The 22,025-nt window shown below is 43.1% G+C and overlaps 2 protein-coding genes across 3 annotated transcripts; one reads left to right on the forward strand and one right to left on the reverse strand.

Moving 5' to 3' along the window:
* Nucleotides 1-701: 701 nt before the first annotated feature.
* USE1 (unconventional SNARE in the ER 1) lies at nt 702-14,584 on the reverse strand. Of its 2 annotated transcripts, XM_014063093.2 has the most exons (8): nt 14,358-14,584; nt 8,072-8,121; nt 6,094-6,172; nt 5,809-5,961; nt 4,728-4,746; nt 4,178-4,208; nt 2,948-3,110; nt 702-2,076 (listed from the first exon to the last, which is right to left on the reverse strand). In XM_014063093.2, exons 1-8 carry the CDS (start codon nt 14,493-14,495, stop codon nt 1,894-1,896), a joined length of 816 nt encoding a protein of 271 aa, XP_013918568.1. In that variant the 5' UTR covers nt 14,496-14,584; the 3' UTR covers nt 702-1,893. The 2 variants fall into 2 exon arrangements, with proteins under 2 accessions (XP_013918568.1, XP_013918569.1); XM_014063094.2 differs by lacking the exon at nt 4,728-4,746 and having other exon boundaries at nt 704-2,076; nt 5,814-5,961; nt 14,358-14,581.
* On the forward strand, nt 14,566-21,848 carry RPL36 (ribosomal protein L36). The gene is made up of 4 exons (XM_087701909.1): nt 14,566-14,679; nt 17,775-17,869; nt 20,807-20,941; nt 21,716-21,848. Exons 2-4 carry the CDS (start codon nt 17,777-17,779, stop codon nt 21,803-21,805), a joined length of 318 nt encoding a protein of 105 aa, XP_087558035.1. The 5' UTR covers nt 14,566-14,679; nt 17,775-17,776; the 3' UTR covers nt 21,806-21,848.
* Nucleotides 21,849-22,025: the final 177 nt, after the last annotated feature.

Here is a 22,025-nt window from a genome sequence, read left to right on the forward strand (position 1 = left end):
TACTTTCAGGATGGTAGTTAATGAAAAGTGCCCATAAAATACCTCCGCTTGCCCATTTCTTTGCTCTACCATTTCTTTGGAATGTGCAAAGGAACAACATCCACAGTCCAGCGGTCTATGAGTTCATACTTAAGCGTACATTTAGATGAGCAATATATAGCAGTAGACTTATATACCGCTTCATAGGCCTTTCAGGCCTCTCTAAGCGGTTTACAGAGAGTCAGCATATTGCCCCCAACAATCTGGGTCCTCATTTTACCCACCTCGGAAGGATGGAAGGCTGAGTCAACCCTGAGCCGGTGAGATTTGAACCGCTGACCTGCTGATCTAGCAGTAGCCTGCAGTGCTGCATTTAACCACTGCGCCACCTTGGCTCATCCAATGAGGTCCAATCTGCCTTCAATTGGCAAATCTGAATGGTTCCACCACAAAACCGCGGTAGACAAAAGCGCGCTCGACGAAAGTGCGTGTGACGTCATCACAGCGCGACGAAAACATCGCGCTGTGAGCGGTAAATTTAAAATTAAAGCGAAAACCTTACCCTAACCCCCCCAAACCTAACCCTAAACCTAACCCTAAACCTAACCCTTAACCTAACCTAACCCTTAACCTAACGCTAAACCTAACGCTAACCCTTAACCTAACGCTAAACCTAACCCTAACGCTTAACGTAACCCTAAACCTAACCCTAACCCTTAACCTAACCCTAACCCTAACCCTAACCCTTACCTTTATGTGAATCGGCTTGCTTTAATTTTATTTTAATTTCAATTTAATTTATTTTTAATTTTTTTCGTCGCGCTGCTGATGACGTCAGGTACGCGCTTTCGTCGAGCGCGCTTTTGTCGACCGCGGTTTTGACGGGTCACGAATCTGAATACTTCCCTTACAGCCTCTTCTGAGTCAATATATCAAATGGAAAAAGGGGGTGCCGTCAACCTTATATTTCTGCAATAGCCAAATTTGGGGAGGCCCCCAGAGAGGTCAAACTTCCATGAAGCAGCACTGACTCCAAAGACTTGAGAGTGCCATCTTTTTCATTTGTCAAAGTCACTTAACTGCCAATCTGCCATGAATGTCTCCCTAGAAATGCAACCATGTCCCACAAAGAACGTAGCCCCCAGAAACAGGTGGGGGGCTACCAGATATATTCATGAAGGAGTATTTCAGCATTCCAAAGCAAAGAAAATTGGGAAAGCTGTACAGCCCAGGGTGGTTGTATTGCTAAGGAGCACTTTGCCAATGAAGCAGATGGTCAAAGCAGTATTTTTGAGACTGTGAAAGAGAAGTCATTAAGAACAGGTCTTTCTGTCACACCCCCTCCCCACACCCCAACCTCAGTAGGTGAAGTGACCTTCTATTTTCATGAGATTTCAATTCACCTAATTCTGTTTCTTGCCAGCAGCAAAGAGAACCCTTTGTTGAATTGTAATTCAGGAATGGAAAACTTTTGCTAACCAAGAGATTTGTTACTATTTTGCCCCCACAGTGGGTCACCACATTCCTTGGAGGATTATTTGCTTCTAAATAGATATGTTAAATTCAGAAGCTCCACTTCTATTGCTTCTCCCCCCCCCCTTTAGTTTTTGTTATTTAAAATAGGGTGCCACCTCTTGGGGGCTGCAGGCCACAAAAACAGGAACTTCTGGGCTGTTGCATATGTCCCATAAATTGCTTAATCCTGCTATAACAATGCAGAAGGAGCTTTCTTATTCAGTCTTTCAAGCAGGAGGAGAACATTTCAGCTTAGATTCTATGAAGTTGTAACCAAATTATTCTCCCATTGAGCATTTTCACTAAGTTACAAAAGCCCAGCAAAGGTTTGACGGGTTCAGTGAAGAAGATAAGAGAAGCCAAGGTGCCAGGCTGCTACTGTTGATAACAGCCCAGAAATCATCTTAGTTTTGGGAAGATTCTAATGAACAGGATCATGCTGATGAAAATGAAACAGACAACGATCAACATTAGCCAGAGAAACCAGTTGACAGATTTCTTGGCATGCTGCTCCAGGCGATCCGATTCATCCTTCAATTTCTCAAAGTTCTGGTCAGCCAGCTTGAGTGACTGCGTCAAGGTCTGAAATAAACCATAAAATGCCACTGTTTTGAAAACCGGCAAAATGCGGGCAGGTGCAGGAGAAGGCACCAAATGTTGCTTTATTCCACATCACATTGTGGGAAGTTACCACCCAGCCCTCTCCCAGAAAAATGAAATAGCCTAGGAAATATTGAAAAGGCAGAATATTTCTCTGGATGTGAAAAAGGAAGAAACATGTTTTAAAAGACAGAATAGCTGCCTGCCCATCCCCCTTTGTCAATGAGCCATTAAAGCTTGAGCTAGTCCACTTTACATAATAAAGAGTTTTCCTGTTCAGCTCCAGAGTGATGGGATTAAGGCATGATAATATTGGCCTTTTACTCAACTCTCCACATAGCATCTGAGAACTCATACCTGGATTCAAAACAGCCTAGAGAGTAGCCCCCTACATGGCACCATGGGAGTCTGACAACCAATCAGAATACATTTCTTACACAGGAACAGGAAACAGGGAGGTGGGAACAGGGTATAAAAAGCCTAGCAAGCCCCTCCCTCGGCCCTTTTCTTCTTCACCAACATTGAAGCATGTGACCACCTTTTCTGATCAGGGCTCAAGCCATGTGGCCCTGTCCAACAATAAACCATCTTTCCAAGCAGCCTCCATGTCTCCAGTGTCTTTTTCCCCACTTGGAGCTGAACCCAGAAGGACATTTCTTTCAACAACATCCTTGGAGAAACTCAACCAAAAATCCGTTTTCAGGAAAGGGGCAACTTATAGTGCTCAGGTGCCATGCCAATAAGTGGTTTTGCTCTGCCAAGGACAAAGCACTTTCTCACAATCGGACACAATTACAAAATAACTGTACAGAATACACACTTGGGGGGGGGGGGAGGTAGTGTCAAGCCGTACCTGGTTATCTTGCTTAATCACATTCTGTGCCACAAGAGTGTTGTTCTTGAGATTGCGTGCCAGGTGCAACATCTCTTCAGCTAACTTCTCCTGGATGGTGTGATGATGCTGCAGGACTGCATCCAGTTCAGCAGCTGACTGCTTCTCATCAGGAACTGGAGTCCTGTGGGGGAGAGAGAGATCTCTTTATTATTGGCAGGCCTTAAAAAGACGGCTTATGTATAATTGGCTTTTGGTGCCAATTGTGCATGTTTCATAAAAGGCCCAGAACAGGAGAAAGGATAAGAAGATACTACATGCCCATGTCAGGTCAAAAGAAAAACTACATCACGAGTGCAGTATCTGTGTGAGGCTGTTTCATGCAACTGTTTTGCATCTTGAAGAGGGATACTCAAGTATATCTTTTATATACTACTAAAACTCTTGTCGTAACCTTTAATTTGGTGAAATGGTGCATCACAAAGTAACAAATTTTGAACCTATTCTGGTGCTAATTTACAGAATGTGCCCCAAATCCAGAACTCATGACTCCCATGGAAACTTTCCCAAAATTGTGTTGCTTGTTCAATGCTACTGGCTGCTGTGGTCACAGTTTCCCAGCCAGTCTTGCAATCCCTTGCTCCCCTCACCCACCCAACCGAAGCCACTTAACCGTCAGAAGGGAAGTGGAGGGAAAATTTTGGATACTCTCTACCAGATTCCTACAAGGAAATTCAATGGGAAAGCCAGCGGGAAGTTGAAAGTCACTCCTGTTTCACTGCTTTTTGGCCCACACTTGGTCATTCTGTTTTTCTTTTAGGTAAGAAAATAGGCATGGGTTGACTAGTTTAATAGGTTATCTACAAGTCGTATCTATGTATACTGAATGGTGAGGGGATCCACAGAGTAGCATTTATCTCTATATTTCACAACTCAAGGTATAATGTGATTGCAAGCAGGTAATCACATACCCACAAACTCCATTTAAAGCTGGAAATGGCAAAATAGTTGAGGATTTTTGAGGAACAGTTTTCCATCCCCCAACAGAAATAAGACAAAACCAGGCTTTTTTTCTCATGTTTGTCATAGTTTACTTTGAACTCTAAACAGGGCAAAATTATTCTGAAGTATTACCCCTTTTCCCTTACCAATTTCCATTTCCCTGAAACTTTTAAATATTTATATAGTCTGAACAAAACGATTTTGACTCTTTTCCCCGATCCCCTTTTCTTGAAACCGCCAAATACTCACATGCGTTTCCTTAAATTTTTCTCTTCCAAATCTGTGAAGGGAAAAAATATATATATTTATACTCATAGCTATATTTATATCTATAAGCAGTGAACAAATGCTCTGGACCTGGAAATCTGGTTATCTAGTAAATCTATGAATTGATGCAAAGATGCAAAGAGAAACCACACCACTTTTTAATGCATAAGGAGAATCTAGCAGTAAGGAAAGAAAAGGCTAGCTGGCAGAGAATCGGGGGTGAGGAGGGGCATATACGGTAATAACTTAAAATGACATTTTCCCAGTATTTGCTGATGAGCCAAAAAGATGACAGCAGCAGGAATGTCTGGCTTCTGGTTACAGAGAGGCATTTTCAAGAGGCAAGTCGGCATAACAATCAATTGGGAATTTACAGTGCTACAATCACAGATGAGAAAAAAATGGGAAATCTAATGAAGAGTGGGATATAAATAATCATGTATTATATTGCATAATGCTGGGAAGTTTAAATATTTTGTCCTGCAACCTCCAGGGTCCTTTTGCGTATCCTGCATGATCAGTAAACACTTACCATTGATATAGGAAGGGTCCTGGGAAGGCAGAAAGGGAGGAGAAATAAAGAGGTCAGTAATAAATGGTGTCAGCCCTGCAGCCTCTTTTCTTTTGGGTCTTTGGCCTGCCACACTATCTGTTATTCTACTATGCGTTTTCTATTGTGGGGAAATGAGAGGGGGGATTGTACAGAGTTAGATGATACGTAGCCATAACAAAATTCTTTCTAGAAAGCCAAGGTCATTCTTTGTCTCTTCACCTCTGCACCTGACCAGAACTGAATGGGTGGAACCGCCAGCATGGCAGTGGGAGATTGGACCTTGTGATGGACTTGTAGGTGTAGGGGAAAGATCTTGAACTTTCAACTGGGTGGGGAAAACTGGGAAGCTTTCAGATTCGGGTTTTCCCAGATGTGCCAACATGGCTCTCTTAATAAATTGAAACTTTGAGCAATACTTTGCCTTGGACTCTGATTTACTTTTGGATGCTATTTGGAACCCTGACAAATGGCATGAGAAAGGGTCTTTGCGATTTTGAATCTTTTGACCTCTGCCAAATAATTTCAGGTCCTCTAGACCCATAAAGTGAGAGTAAGATACCACTTCATTCCATAGATCAAGAGACAACTAACTCCACCTATATCAAGGAAACAAAGTCGCTTGGTTAACTATTTGACCCTGATAGAAAAGATAGGAGCCGTGGTAGCACAGTGGTTAGAGTGCAGTATTGTAGGCTACTTCTACTGACTGCCGGCTGCCAGAAGTTTGGCAGTTTGACTCTCACCGGCCCAAGGTTGACTCATCCTTCCATCCTTCCAAGGTGGGTAAAATGAGGACCCAGACTGTTGGGGGCAATAGGCTGACTCTGTAGACCGCTTAGCGAGAGCTGTAAAATGCACTATGAAGTGGTATATAAATCTAAGTGCTATTGCTATACCACCAAAAGACAAATAGTAAAAAAAAAGGGGAGGGGGTGTGCAGAGACAGTTGGAATGAAGGAAGCAATACTACAGAGACTGGGACAAATGGATGACCAGAAGTAAAAATTTAAGGGGAACTGTTTTAGGATGTGTGATTGTACTATTAGCTAAGAAGACATACTGTACCAAGCAGCTCATTCCTCATCTCGCCCATAAAGCGGGCCTTGGTCTGTAGATGCACGGTTTTCGTTGCTGGGGTCCTCTCTTTAGCCGTGGTAGGAGTTCTTCCCGGAGCCAGAAACTGATTTGCCAATGCTTTCTCAGAAGAAGATGACTGGGGGGGGGGGGGGGGGGGAGAGAAAGCAAAAGTACCTAATGATTGATCCTCTCCCAACAAAAGGGTCACTTCAGCAGGGGTTCTCAGAAATGGTTAAAAAAAGAAAAACCACAAGGAAGGAGAGCTTACCAATTTCTCTGTTTCCAGCAAGCCTTTTAAAAAATCCACCTTACGAGAATATTCATTCAGTACTTCAGGAGCCAGTTTGCTGAAAGGGAATGACAAATCTGAGGCAAGAACTACCGTAGAGAGAAAAAACAAAAACGCTCCCCATTCATGTCTATGGGGATTATATCAGTCACCGGGGGTCATCATGGTTTTCCCAAAAGTGCTTTTTCAAAAAACAACCACCGTGAAGGTGTTTCGCTTCTCATCCAAGGATCTTCTTCAGAACAGTTTAGAACAGAACTAAAGAAGCTTCTTGTGTGAGAATCGAAACATCTTCAAGGAAAAAACAAAGTCCAGTTGCCTCTTGAAAAAGCACCGTTGGGACTCCTCATACATCTTCCTCTCCATTTCTCATCCTCATGAAGTGGAGAAGGCCACCAAGGATTACCTAGGAAGGTCTAATGAGGAGTGCAATTATGGTTCAATTCAACAGCAACATTAGGAAATAAAAAATAAAACTGATTATCTATATATTTGTGGTTTCCAACTCCATCTCCTTACCCAGCATTGCCAAGGGTCAGGGATGATGGGAATTTAAGCCGTACATCTCCCATCTATTATATAATGATTCAGGATTTTCCTTAGAGGCAATGAAGAATTGCCACCAATTCCTGTTCCATACTCTCATTTTCTGGCTCATTTCCTACACTGGGTTCATTTCCAAGAATATTTTGCAATATATGACACACAGAAGCTAGAAGCGAAATCTGATTATTACTTTGTGCTTGTCAAAATAACCTAATTAAAATGGAATTGATTACCAGCAAAGGCTAATATTCCCTGCAAAGACAGAATTGTAAGGGGCCTGGCATTAAAACACTGAATATAAAACCCCAGATTCCAGTTCATGTGACGTCTATCTACCCATCCTATCTCACCTTCCCAAAACTATAAATTGGATTGGATCAGTAATAAAGCTGACTCATAGAAGATGAAAGATACTGGACTAAAATCCACACGTGGTTGGAGAAAATGATACAAAAACACATAAGACTTTAAACCAGAGATTTTTTTATTGGGAATCATACCAGAAACATATAATGAAGATCTGAAATATTTGATTGTAAATGTTTTAACGGCAACTAGAATTGTATTTGCAAAAAATTGGAAAAACGAGAAAATACCAATGCAGGAGGAAGTTATTCGAAAAATAATGGAATGCGCTGAAATGAGTAAATTGACATTTGAAATTAGAGAACAAGAAGACGAACAATTTTATAAGGTATGGGATTTGTTCTATCAGTGGTTAGATAAAAAAAATATGGAAATGGAAATTTTTGGAGAAGTCTTTCATATTATAATAATAGAATGAGATAGGTGATACCATAAAGACATATTATTATTAAATAGATTTAAATGATGCATGGAATATTGGTATATATATGAATCAAATATTTAGAATATTTTGTTTAAAATGAAGGAATAACAATTGTAGTTGAACATATGATGTACAATGATAACAACGTATCTATGTATATTTGATGGATAATCTGTGACTTTATATACAACTGAAAGTGGTGATGCACAAGTACAAAATGTTGGAGATTTTCTTCATATTGCAAGAACAATAGAAGCTGATACTAGAAAGACATATTATTACTAAATAGACTAATAATGACACAATGGAATGTTGGTATATACATGAATCTAATCTCTAGAATATTTGTTTAAAATGAAGGAATAACAATGGTAAACTGAACATATGATCTATAATGATAATAACGTACCTATATATACGATGAACAATCTGTGATTTTATATATAATTGAAAGCGGTGATGCACAAATGCTTGTAACCAAACGACATGCTATATGTATATGTAATTGATGATGGTTTTAGGTTTCATGTTTTGTTTGTCTTTGTTGGTCTAAAAATAAGAAACTTTTATACAAAAAAAAAAAAGCTGACCCATATAAATCCTAGAAAAAAAGAAACTTACCTGGGGTGTTTCTTCAATGTGAGTAACATCTCCTCCAGAGCAGCGACGTACTAAGAAGAAAACAAAATGGCACATTTTGAATTATTAGCACAAATTTGCCAAATGTGGCCTCCAGTAATACAAGCCAAGTCCAAAAATGCTACAGAATTTCTAGAAGCTTGGCACTCTGATAAATTAATAGCTATCAGTGGACTTAAACAATCTTTACATACTATACAAAAAAGACAATTAACAACCCAAAAAGGGAACAAAAAGACCAAAAAACCTCCCCACCAGCTATCAGCACCCAAATAAGCATAGATTAACTCCAAGGTTAACATCAGACCAACAATCAAGTAAACAATACCCCAATCAAGGAACAATCAAACAGGCCAACAGTAAACAGCCCAACCAAAGAACCTCCAAGACCACTAACACAGGCAGGGAAAATCACTAGAATATAAACTGAGAGCAAACACCACTCCTTTACTAGCACTGATGATGTTACCTTAGTCTGGGTGATAAAATGTCTGCAAGAAAACAACAAGCTAGAGAGCACTCAGGAACCCCCCCCCCATTTTCACCCTGAACTACAAATATTTTCTTTTATTGGCTCCTGCAATACCATTAAAACAGCTCTTCTTAATCCTGGCAACTTGAAGACTTCAACTCCCAGAATCCCTCAGCTTCAGAATTTAATTCTGAGAGTTGACTTTAAGCCATCCAAGCTGAAAACTACTGCATTAAAGCATGAAGCTTGAAAGTAGCCTTGATTGTGTTGCTGTCAGTTGTAGCTTTACCTCCCAGGACTATCGGGAGGACAGAACAAAAGGCAGCCTTAAGGGGGCAACTACCAGTGGTTTGAAAGGATGAGAAACCTGGGGGAGTGGGCAGTCTCCCTTCCTCCTAAATGACTCGGGAAAGGCCAACCCTAATTAGTTTTCCAGAACTTGATATGCCTGAATTTGGCAGACAGATAAGGGGGGAAATGATAAATGAAAGCATGTACCTCAAATTGTAACAGAAACCCCACCTTTTCCTCTAGCCCTCCACCCTTAAGAGGTGAACAGGAATCCACATGTTTTCCCTCAAAAACAAAAAAAGTTAAGCTATGGGGCATCAACCCAAATGCCACACTGAAGCCAATGATGTTTCTTCGAGAAGTGGAGAGCAAAAGTCAACGCCTATAAGACAGAGGTGGGCAGTTCGTAGCTAGATCCCTGTCTTGGAGCTTCGTTGTAAAACTGAAAATCTGCTTCCTTCCAAGGAGAACATCAGAACAAAGAAGCAACCCTTCCTCAGTTCTGGTAGAGCCAGTGTGCTGCTCTCTGGCAGTGGTGAATTATGATAGCCATAGCACTTAGACTTATATACTGCTTCATAGTGCTGTTACAGCCCTCTCTAAGCGGTTAACAGAGACAGCCTACTGCCCCCAACAATCTGGGTTGTCATTTTGCCCACCTGGGAAGGATGAAAGGCTGAGTCAACCCTGTGAGCCAGTGAGATTTGAACTGCCGAACTGCAGCTAGCAGTCAGCTGAAGTAGCCTGCAGTACTGCACTCTAACCACTGCACCACCTCAGCTGAATCTCCAGCAAAGAGAATCCTTTTCTGATTGGAACTAGGCTTATTTTAAGGCTTCATAGAGGAGGCTAATGGTGCACAATATATTTCTGCAAATGTTTTCAGCCTGGGGATCTGTATTTCAATCTCCAAACAATACAGGAGGCTGCCGGTGTTGATAACACTGTGATGTTTTGAGTGCTCTATGACCAGAAATTTGGTTATTTTTTTCTTCACAGAAGCCTTGCCACCAAATTCTAGTGGTGGGATCTCCATGCACTTTAGGTCAAGTGAATCAAAGTCTTAGAGGTTATCTCAACTGAACTCCAGACTGAAATGACAAGAGAAGCCCCAGATAGCCAAGAAGTGGCACTCATAGTAAAGGTAAAGCTTCCCTGGTACATATTTTCTAGTCGTTTCCAACTCTAGGGGGGTGTTGCTCATCCCCATTTCAAAGCTGAAGAGTCAGCGCTGTCCGAAAACTTTTGGCCAGCATGACTAAACGCCGAAGGCACACCGGAAGGCTGTTACTTCCCACCAAAGGTGTTTTTTTTCTACTTGCATTTTTACGTGCTTTCGAACTGCTACGTTGGCAGAAGCTGGGACAAGTAACAGGAGCTCACTCTGTTACGCGGCGCTAGGGATTCGAACTGCTGATCTTCTGATCGACAAGTTCAGCATCTTAGCCACTGAGCCACCGCACTCATAGTAGCTACCCTCTAATGAATCAGACCAAGGTTGGACCAGGAACTACCTATAAGATTGATAGCTACTTCCCTTTAATTCCAGTTTTTGAAACAGGGAAATGGCCTCTGAACAGAACATTCTGTCAATGTTAACAGCAATCAATGTTTTATCTGCTAAGAATCTACAATGTATATCACCTTTGTTTTAAAAGCCATCTGAGCTTCTGACTATGTTCTACAAGTTAGAAAAACTATGGGTGCAATGCCAACATACACACTAACTCCGAATGCATCCAGTTGTTTCTGAGTAAACATTCATGGGATTTCTAGAGATGTAGTTCTGTTAGCATGCCACAGTAAAAATAACTAGGTCTTGTGACACCTTAAAGTTGTAGTAACTAACAAATACACACTCTATTTAATCAGATGTAAGGTGAAATTTACTGTATTATGATTCATAAAAGCTTACACTATTAATATGTGTGCTTATTTTTAAATTGCTGTAAGACACTCAGTTTACAGTCAATCTGTAAAAAAAGGGGGAGGGATTTTTAATGTAACTATCTAGCTAAACTGAATCCCATATGATTAAACATTATTCCTATGAACTAAGCATAGTTTGCTAATAATCAATCCTATATTTCACATCAAATCCCTTCTCTGCATCAGAATGTGAAATGACGCAAATAACAAAACAGGATTCTCTTTTAGCCTCAATTATGACACTGTGTTTTGACTGCTACCATCTGATCTGGCTCTCAGTTAACTTCATAATCATGTTTAGTTTGTGAGCAGGCTGCAAAAACTCGAAATCATGAAACCTGAGCCTGTGCCAATGACAAGTGAAGTAAATTAACAGGCTGTGGAATACTGTACACAAGTATGTGATATGCTTTAGGACATTTTTTTCTTCTTCCATGCTACGTTCTGAAATAGAAATCAATATTTGAAAGGATTTAGGATTAAATATTAATAATAGAAAACAATATTTTACTGGTACGCTGCTCAGAGTTCCTCTGTGAAGAAGACGGTTGGTTTCCAAATTTGATAAACAAACAAAATAAATAAAAATATAGAGAATTTCTTCCTTTGCTTGTAGGGAAACAAATGATGGTCAGCTGATCATTCCATTCCAAGCAGTCAGTATTAAAATTATGCCTTGACAATTTGATGCCTGTATCTGGCTGCTTTCCTTTTTCTATTTTCAGCCTGCCTTTTTAGACTGTGGGGCAGAAATTGTCTGGCTTTTAATCGATTTTACATAAGCCATGCTCAGAGCTTTTTTCAGTGAAAAACAAGTTGTAAAGGCTTTCCTAAATGACAGCAATACATCGGCAGGTTTACATTTACATTTTCCAAGGTGGGTTTAATTAAGAGGAAGTCTCTTCGCACTGACTATCCTAAAATTTCATAGCAGGTATCTGAATGGGGGTTGCTAATTCAAGGCCAAGACCTGCACCACCTTGACACTCAGTGGACTCCGTGACGTGGCAACCTGATATTGTAAAAGGCTCATTTCCTGCCATCTCTTCCATCACCAAGTAACAGATGGGTTATCAGTTGTCAGACTGAGGGAGACACCCAGTGGAGAGTGGCAGTCTAACCATCATACAGTGCACACAATATCAGCTTATAGATGTTCATCTATCTCATGATAGAAAGCAAAGGAAGGAAACACATACCAAAGGAGCACATTTTTATAATGAAAATTTACTGCTGAGTTATTCTATTGAATCAGCTGGGAAAATTAATGCACTTTATGAGTATGAACATATTATATTAAAATTACATTTCTTTAAAAGATGCAGAAATCGTCTGTAATTTGCTAACCTTTTTTCTCTGGGAAATAATCCTTTTGTACTAAAAACCTCTGAGGAGTTAAATAAAACATGAACATCAAACAGAACAGCAGCAGTAGAAGAAGTATAGTATGCTAGTATTAAGGGGACAACAGCCTTTCAGACTAAAAAGCAGAGAATCACCCTGCCAACAAAAGTGTGTATAGTCAAGGCTCTGGTTTTCCCAGTTGCAATGGATGGCTGTGATGGTTGGACCATAAGAAAGGCTGAGCACCAAAGAATTTAGGCCTTTGAACTAGGGTGCTGGAGAAGACTCCTGCGAGTCCCTTGGACTGCAAGGCGATCAAACCTGTCAGTCCTAGAGGAGATCAACCCTGACTGCTCTTTACAAGGCCAGATCCTGAAGAGGAAACCCAAAGACTTTGGCCACCGTAATGAGAAGGAAGGACTCACTGGAAAAGAGCCTAATCCTGGGAACAATTGAGGGCAAAAGAAGGGGATGACAGAGAATGAGGTGGCTGGATGGAGTCACTGAAGCAGTCAGCGTGGGCTTAAATGGACTCCAGAGGATGGTGGAGGACAGGAAGGCCTGGAGGAACGTCGTCTATGGGGTCACGATGGGTCGGACACAACTGCACAACTAACAAGCCTTTCAGAACATTTAATAACATAATGCAATCCCACAGTGTCATGTACATGAATATTCCTTATTTGATATTCATTATACTAAATTATTTGCTCAACACACTTACTTCTAATTTAATTATGTGCATCTACCAGAGTATAATGTCTTAAATACTGATCTATTCATATAACATAATGTAATTCCCTGGCTCAGCATTTTATGTGAACTCAGATTTAACTAAATTTATTGGATGAATAAATAGACAGAATAACAGTATTGAAAGGAACCTTGGAGGTCTTCTAGTCCAACCCTCTGCTCAAACAGGAGACCCTATACTAATCTCTTCTTAAAAACCTCCAGTGATGGAGCACCCACAACTTCTGAAGGCAAGCCATTCCACTGTCAGGAAATTTATCCTTAATTCTAGGTTGGATCTTTCCTTGATAAGTTATCATCCGTCTTATTTTGCCCTCAGGTGCCTTGGGGAATAGCTGACCCCCCCCTCTTCTTTGCAACAGTCCCTCAGATATTGGAAGACTACTATCATGTGACGCCCTAGTCCTTCTGTTTCCTAGAGAAGACACAGATCCTCGCAACAGTGCAAGTGTTTTAAGTTTCCCTCCTCCCAATCATCTTTATTGCTTGGCTGCATTCCCAACATGAACAGCAGGCAGCTGCACTTAGTTAAGCAAGCTTGATTTTCAACAGCTGAGCAATATCAGATGGAGCAGGTATTTGGATGGGGAACCAGGATATTCCAGAGCTGCAATTAGATTAGGAAGTTAGGAAAGAGAAAAAAAACTGGAAGAAGCCTGTGGCAAACTGTTCCAAAGGTTCAGCCAAAGCCAGGAAACACTTCTGACGTGTTCCAAAAATCCTGCCAGAGGCTACTGAATGTTGCAAATGCACAGGTTCTGCCATAAAATAATACAATGGTACGAGCCGCTCTCTTACTTAAGAACAGTTTTTTATGTCATTTATTGAATTTTAATTTCATTACTTATTTAAATTTGCAGGTTTAGTTTCCTTTCATTTATGAATATATTTTATATTTCATTTCAGTTTATGAATGGTGATGAAATGTCATCTCAAAAATCTGGAGCTCAAGAACGCTCCACAATGTAAATGTACAATGAGGACATTATAGATTGATGTGGCCACGTGTAGGTGAGGGGGCCCATACTAGTCCTATTCCAACACTCAATAATCCTCTTGGCGACCCTGATTAAAAGCAAATAATTCATTTAATAGCACAAGTCGCAATTCAGTTAAATAGAGCAAGCCAGGCAAAGAGAGAAAAAAAACACACCCCTGGACAAATGTCGGCCTGCAGCCATGCAAAAAAACGCGCCGCCACTGATCTTGTCGATCAGAAAGCTCGGCAGTTCGGCGGTTCGAATCTCTAGTACAGGTCTCTTGCGCGAGCAAGGGGGTCGGACTAGATCAGTGTTTCCCAACCTTAGCAACTTGAAGATGTCCGGACTTCAACTCCCAGAATTCCCCAGCCAGCGAATGCTGGCTGGGGAATTCTGGGAGTTGAAGTCCAGACATCTTCAAGTTGCTAAGGTTGGGAAACACTGGACTAGATAACAGTCCCACTGTTACTCTTTACTGTCATTTCCCAGCCCTCCGGACCTTCTCCAATCGCCACTCATCCGGGTTTCGTTTATCGGCCGCCATCGCCTCGCACCGGCTCAACAGTCGAACCAGCTTCAGTTCTGCACGGGGCACCGGCATCGGACCCAGCCCAGCCTCCATAGTCACCGTCTTCATCGCTTTCACCCAACCCGGGATGGGAAAAGCAATCAGCGCTCCGCCATTTCCCCCTTTGAGCCCAGTAGCCGCTCTGGCCTCCTCTCTGTGGTCCTGGATGACTGCAGCGGAAGCGGGCTCTGTTGCGCGCGCAGCTTCGACTCTCCCTCTTCCGGCGCGGCCTTTTGCGGCATAACCGGCGAAGGTGAGTGAGCCTCGTTTGGAATCCCAAAATATCTCGGAGGATCCGCATCCATCCGCCCGCCTAGAAGTGCCAGGCGGGCTAAAAGGAAGGAGGGTTGTCTTTGTCCGGATCTGGCTGGGGGTGGGCGGGTGGGGGGCAAAAGGCGTGCCACGAAATATGGCTGTCGGGTCCAGTGAGACTATCTAGGCGTTTAAGGCGAACAGAATAAACTGCTGTCGATCCGTTTCAGTTAGTGGATCTAAAAAAAACCAAGACGTGCCTCATCACAGGACTTGTAGGGAGACTAGCGAGATTTCAGATGGGCAGCAGGCAGAGTGGTCAATGCACAGCAATTTACTGGGAAACTGCTTAATGTAAGTGGGGATTCCTTCCCCTATGGCTCTATAAACAGGTCTCCAACCTTGGTCCACTTTAAGACCTGTGGACTTCAACGCAAAGCTGGCTGAGGAATTCTGGGAGTTGAAGTCCACAGGTCTTAAAGTGGCCCAAAGTTGGAGACCCCTGTTCTGTACTTCAGATTTACAGGAGGTCCTGATTGCCTCTGCTTCTTATATGTCACAGTCTTCTAAGGTGGACATGATTTGTAAATAGCATAAGACAATGATAAAAAGCACGAAACCATGACTCAAAAACAGTTGGGGTGGAGTGTTTTTAAAAGAGGGGAAAAAAGGAGAAACATGTCCTTTTATAGCTTTCTAAGCCAAAAATCGTTCTTGTTTATTCCCAGCTAAAATATCTAGTGCTTTGCAGCATGGTACATCACTTCAAAGACTAGACCAGCAGTGACCATTCATTACTATTGAACATCCCCACTTTCCCCAACTTACGCTGCCATGTGATCAGGGAGAGACTATCCAAAAGCAGGGAGTTTGTTAAACCCCACAACAAACTTTCCCCCTTTGCTTAGAGCAAGTAAAGTGACTGAAAAAAGCAACTTAGTGCATCCACACAGTACATGTGGGTGGAATCTCCACTTACTACAGTGGCTGGTACAACTCTAGGCTGCTTTTAAGCAATAGCTTAATCTATGCTGGTGATGTACAGAAGAACAGCTCTGTTGGATCGGATCTGTGTTTCTCACTACCCTGGCAAAGTTGTATAAACTTCAACTCCCAGGTTTCCCCAGGGCTGTCTGGTCCAGTATACTAGTCTTCCCATGTTGACCTAGGTGTCTCTAGGAATTTGGTAAGTAGGGTACGAATGGAAAACATCCTCCAATTTCTGTTTCTTAACTGATACGTTTCAGTGCTTTTTAATGACTAGCATTATTTCCTATACTCCCTTTATTATCAGGAAAGTAGTTAATTGCCCAGGATGGCCTTATTTCAATATTAATGTGGTGGGTTGCAGGAGGTACGTCCCATTACGGGAGTACCGCAGCCTGCCCAGAGCCCCGGGGTACCGTCCCAGTACGGTGCTCTGAAGGGCCCACCCACCCGCCCGAGCTCCTTACCTGTCCTTTAAGCTTGCAGAAGCGTTTCAGGCAAGTACGACACAAGCGTCCATGTGGGTGGCACCAGGGCCCTTCCAACTGTACCGGTTGGAACGGAATCCAGAACCCCCCACTGATATCAATGGTGTTATTTCAATATTGATTGCAGGAAACAAAAGTTTAATGAAATTAATCAAACATTTTTATAGCAATAGCAGTAATAGCAATAGCACTTAGACTTATATACCGCTTCATAGGGCTTTCAGCCCTCTCTAAGCGGTTTACAGAGTCAGCATATTGCCCCCCAAAACAATCTGGGTCCTCATTTTACCCACCTCGGAAGGATGGAAGGCTGAGTCAACCCTGAGCCGGTGAGATTTGAACAGCCGAACTGCAGTCAGCTGAAGTAGCCTGCAGTGCTGCATTTAACCACTGCGCCACCTCGGCTCTTGACAATATTATAAATATAAGTATATTTAATTACGGAGGTTAGGAGTCAGGTTTGACCATTTTGATCTAGCGCTTTCGTTGGGGAGTTGTGCTGTTGAAATAGAACTATGAGTCTTTCTACAATCTTATTGGAAGACTCAAATGGGAGGAAAGTAAATTCCTGAGTATAAATATGTATTGTGATTAGGAATGACTGTTGGGCTTTGAAAGCAAAAGCTTTCAGCAAAAGGTCGTTAAGACTAGCACCTGAGTTGTTCTCCTGAGATTGTACATGTAGTCCCTGACTTACAACAGTTCATTTAGTGACTGTTCAGTCACAATGGCACTGAAAACAATGACTTATGACCACGTTTCACACTTAATGACCGTTGCAGCCTCCCCATGATCATATGATCAAGATTTGAATGCTTGGCAACTGGCTCATATTTATGACCATTGCAGTATCCTGGAGTCCTGTGATCTCTTCTTTCGACCTTCTGACAAGCAAAGTTAATGTGGAAGCCAGATTCTCTTAATAAAAGTGTTACTAATTCAAGATCTGCATTGATTCACATACATTTTGGGCTCAATTGTGGTCGTAAGTTGAGGACTACCTGTACTGCTGTCCTCTGCTGCTATAGGATCATCCCAGGAAAAGATCTATTGATATATGGAGCTGCAGACAATTTACATTCCAAAGGACCTTGCTTTCAAATCTGAAACGCTGCACATTCCTCGTAGAAAATTTAATTGGAAGCAGAGAGGGATTTTTATTTATTAGATTTTTATCCCGCCTTTATTACTTTATAGCAATAGCACTTAGACTTATATACCGCTTCACAGTGCGTTACAGCCCTCTCTAAGCAGTTTACAGAGTCAGCCTATTGCCCCCAACAATCTGGGCCCTCATTTAACCCACCTTGGAAGTCTGAGTCAAACTTGAGGCTGGTGAGATTCAATCTGCCAAATTGCAACCAGCCGGCAGTCAGCAGAAATAGCCTGCAGTACTGCACTCTAACCACTGCGCCACCACGGCTCATAAGTAACTCAAAGCACTGTACACACTCCTTCCTCCTACTTTTCCCACAAAAACAATCCTGTGAGATAGTCCAGGAAATGATATTGGTCAGTTGTTTGGCATGAGTAGAAGAGCATTCTGTCTCTCATCTCTTTGGACAATTGGTGGAACAAAAGAGTACACGACTAATTATATCTACTCCCTGCTCTTTTCTAGCCATGGCGATCCGATATCCAATGGCCGTTGGCCTGAATAAAGGCCACAAAGTGACCAAGAACGTGTCAAAACCACGACACTGTCGACGCCGTGGGGTAAGTTTGGATTTTGGAACAGGTGGAAAAAGTACCACAGTAGTCCCCAATCTTTCTGGCTCTGGACTGGCAACAACTGGGGAGGGGGGGGGAGGAGATGGTTTTGCTCATGCAACTCAGTTCCCGCACATGTATAAATAAAGTTTGTGTGGGGCGGATCCCAATGGGCCACAGACCGGTATTGGTCTGCAGCCTGGAGATTGGGGATCCCTGAAGTAGCAGACTCTGCAAGCCCTCCTTATTCCTGATTCTGAACCACCTTAGGGTAGTGACAATGAACCTTTTTCGCCTCGGGTGACAAAAGCACCCATGCCCATACCCATAATTTAATGCCCTGCCCCCGTGCCATACCCCATGTGCATGCATTCATGACCCACCCACCCCTCCTTGCTGCCCTGTGCGTGCACGCACAGCTTTTTTCAAACGGGAGGGCAAAAATGGCCTGCCCCGCCCCCACCAGAAGCCGGAAACAGCCCATTTATTGATTTCTGGTGGGCCCAGTAGGTCCGTTTTTCACCCTCCCCAGGGTCCAGAGATTTTCCTGGAGCCTGCAGAGGGTGAAAACGCCCCACCCCCCATCCCGGAGGCCCTCCAGAGGCTGAACACACTCTCCCAGAGCCTCTGTGCGAGTCCTGTACTTACCTGGCATCGCATGGAGACTCCTGGGAAGGGAAGGGCAGCATGGGTGGGCCAGCCGAAAATCAGCTGGCCAGCGTGCGCATGCGCGGTGGAGCTGAGCTAGGGCAACGGCTCATGTACCCGCTGATATGGCTCTGCGTGCCTTAGGGTAATTGGGACAGTTCTTTGTGTTTGCCCTGATTTGAAGGTTGCCACGAAAAAAGAAATGGCTAACAAGATTCTGATAGAAAAGGGTGGTGGCTTGTACCTAGGTGTTATATTCAATCCCCGGCATCTCCAGCAAGAAAGGGCCTTGGGTAGTCACAAACATAGGAAGAGTGAATTCAAGAGCTTGGTGAAGTTTTCTCAGAGTAGACGGGGCCCCGAGAAAATGGACCTTCTGATCTGTTTCAAGACAATTTCCAGATGAAGACAGGATGAGTTATTGTAAAAGGAGATAATGGACATCAGGGTCACAGGTTCAAATACCGCATAGCTCTAGCACTTAGACATATACTGCTTCCCAGTGCTTTGCAGCCCTCTCTTAGCGGTTTAGAGGGTCAACTGCAGAGTCAGTTTACAAAGTTCCATGTTTTTATGATTAGCCAAATGGTGCTGTGAGGGGTTGAGAGCAAATCCTATATAAGAAGGCAAATTCAAAATCATAAATATATTATTTGTCATTGGCCATGTCCCCAATACCAAGTATTCAATAACAATATCACTTAAACTTATACACCGCTTCACAGCCCTCTCTAAGCAGTTTACAGAGTCAGCCTATTTCCCCCATCAATCTGGGCCCTCATTTTATACACCTCGGAAGGATGGAAGGCTGAGTCAACCATGAGCCGGTGAGATTTGAACAGCCGAACTGCAGATAACAGTCAACTGAAGTGGCCTGCAGTACTGCACCCTAACCACTGCGCCACCTCGACTCTATTGTCCCCAACAATCATTTTACCAGCCTCAGAAGGATGGAAAGCTGAGTCAACCTTGAGCCTGGTGAGATTTGATGTGCCAAATTGCAGGCAGCCGGCAGGCAGCAGAAGTAGCCTGCAGTACTGCACTCTAACCACTGTGCCACCACGCTCAGTATAACCCCTGCTCTCTTCTATCATGAGTATACAGCCCTCATTTTATACACCTTGGAAGGGTGGAAGGCTGAGTCAACCTTGAGCCGGTGAGACTCAAACTGTAGGCAGTCAGCAGACGCGACCTGCAGTACTGCATTCTAACCAGTGCACCACTAGAGCTCTCTTCAAAGTGCCCTCTTCAAAAATCAGTGCAGATAGTCCTCATTTAGTGACCACTCATTCAGCAGCTGTACAAAGTTAACAAGATTGAACAGGGGGGGGGATTTATGACTGGTTCTTGAAGTTGCAGCATTCCCACAATCATGTAATCATGATTTGGAGCACTTGTCTATTATTGTCTTAATCATCCAGGTCATGGTTGTCCCAAAAGTGCTTTTCCAAAAGACAAGTCCTCAAGAAAGTCCCGTTGCCTTTTGGAAAAGCACCTTTGGGACTATTTGGGTACTTGGTCATGCCCGGTTCTGAACAGGCCAGGGCCTGGAGGGGAGAGGGAGGTGTAGAAGAATGCTTGTAAATCACTCAAGATTTGTTCTCCCAATGTTATCTTGGAGGATGCATTGCAGCGCCATACACTGCTATCACAGCATGTTAAGACAGTGAGAATTTGCAGCCGTCTTGTCACAATACCTCTGGATGAAGAGTCTGCCTAGGACTGTAGGCCTTTGACTGACCTCCTTGGTTCTTATTTTCTTACTGTTGTAGTCTTCCTATCCTGATGCTACCTTGGAATTCTGAAAGTTATACATCTGGATGGCACCACCTTGTTTGTTGCGAAGTCGTGTGTGACAATCGCAACCCCCTGAACAACATTCCTCCAGGCCTTCCTGTCCTCTACCATCCTCTGGAGTCCATTTAACCTCACGCAGACTGCTTCAGTGACTCCATCCAGCCACCTCATTCTCTGTCGTCCCCTTCTTCGCCCTGTCCCCAGCATTGGGCTCTTCTCCAGTCAGTCCTTCCTTCTCATTAGGTGGCCAAAGTATTTTGAGTTTCATCTTCAGGATCCAAAAAGCAGTCAGGGTTGATCTCCTCTAGGACTGACCGGTTTGATCGCCTTGCAGTTCAAGGGACTCTCAGGCACCAGCTTAGGGAAGGCTTTAAAGACATGCTTCTATGTCTGTGCATGCTAAAAGTAGAAGGCCCCCATATGGGAACATCTCTTTCTAATAACCAGGGCCACCTCCTTATAGAAATCTCTTGCACTATTTTTTTTCTCTCCCAACAGCGGCTGACCAAACATACCAAATTTGTACGGGACATGATCCGAGAAGTGTGTGGTTTTGCGCCGTATGAGAGACGAGCAATGGAGTTGCTCAAAGTCTCCAAAGACAAGAGAGCTCTGAAGTTCATAAAGAAAAGGGTGAGTGTTGCGCAGAGCCCGGTGGTGGGTCTTTGGGTGTCTGTCAGGTTGTCCACCGAAGGCAGAATCATTGGAGAAAGGTGTTCCCTTTGTGCTGTGGGGGGGATTGTGTTCCTGCCCTCTTTCATTCATTGCCACAGTGAATAAAGCACCTGGACGGAGAGGTCACACCACCCAGTTCCAGTTGCGAAAGGAGCCCATTTCCCCCTGTGTAGTTAAGATTAGCCTGGCCGGTCTCAGTGCTGTAAAGCGAAGCAGCATGAAGCCCTATTGTCCCTTGGATGACAGGCCTCTAAAAATTGCCAAGCGGCCTGTTGGGCAAAGAATCCCAGAATTGGACATTGTCAACTTGCTTGTATTGCTCTCGAGAAAATTGCATGGATGTGCCCATTTACGTCATGGGGAGTTGAGCTTAATTCAAGAGCTCCTTTCCTTGATCCAGAAATAACTAAGATCTGACAGCTGTTGTAAAAGTGGCTGGGAGGCTATCCAAAAAAGCCAGGATAATTAAGCCATCTGGCACTAGTGAAGACCAGCCATGTTCCAGTTCAGGCCTAGAGTCTCTTAAGGCCTGGCCTTTTGTTAACTCCAGAATGTTTCCCTTATCCTGGAAGAAGCCAGGGAAGAGGATCAGGCTGGATCCCTGACATAATGGCCAAAATGATTTTTTCTCCTAATCAACATATTCTCCAGACAGTTTCCATCACACGTCTGGTTTTTCTGCCAAGTTCCTAGCTCCAGATGCCATCACATTTTGCTCTTTTCTCCTCACAGGTAGGGACTCACATTCGTGCCAAGAGGAAGCGTGAAGAACTCAGCAATGTCCTGGCAGCAATGAGGAAAGCCGCAGCCAAGAAGGACTGAATTCTGCATCCTGGTTCCAAATAAAGCTTATTTCAGAAGCCCAGCAGAGTGTGGAATATTCTTTGGATTAGGAGGTTATAAATTCAGAGGTGAAAAGCTCACCTTGGGGGTGGGTTTAAGTGATAATCACCACCCTGAAATTTACAATGGCTGTTTATGCAACATTAAACCATGCAGATTAACACTTTTATACCATGTGTGTCTAAAGCAGGGGTCTCCA

This window comes from Thamnophis sirtalis, unplaced genomic scaffold (assembly GCF_051295495.1).
Source record: "Thamnophis sirtalis isolate CommonGarterSnake01/CBP01778 unplaced genomic scaffold, rThaSir2_p1.2 scaffold_1, whole genome shotgun sequence".
NCBI lineage: Eukaryota > Metazoa > Chordata > Lepidosauria > Squamata > Natricidae > Thamnophis > Thamnophis sirtalis.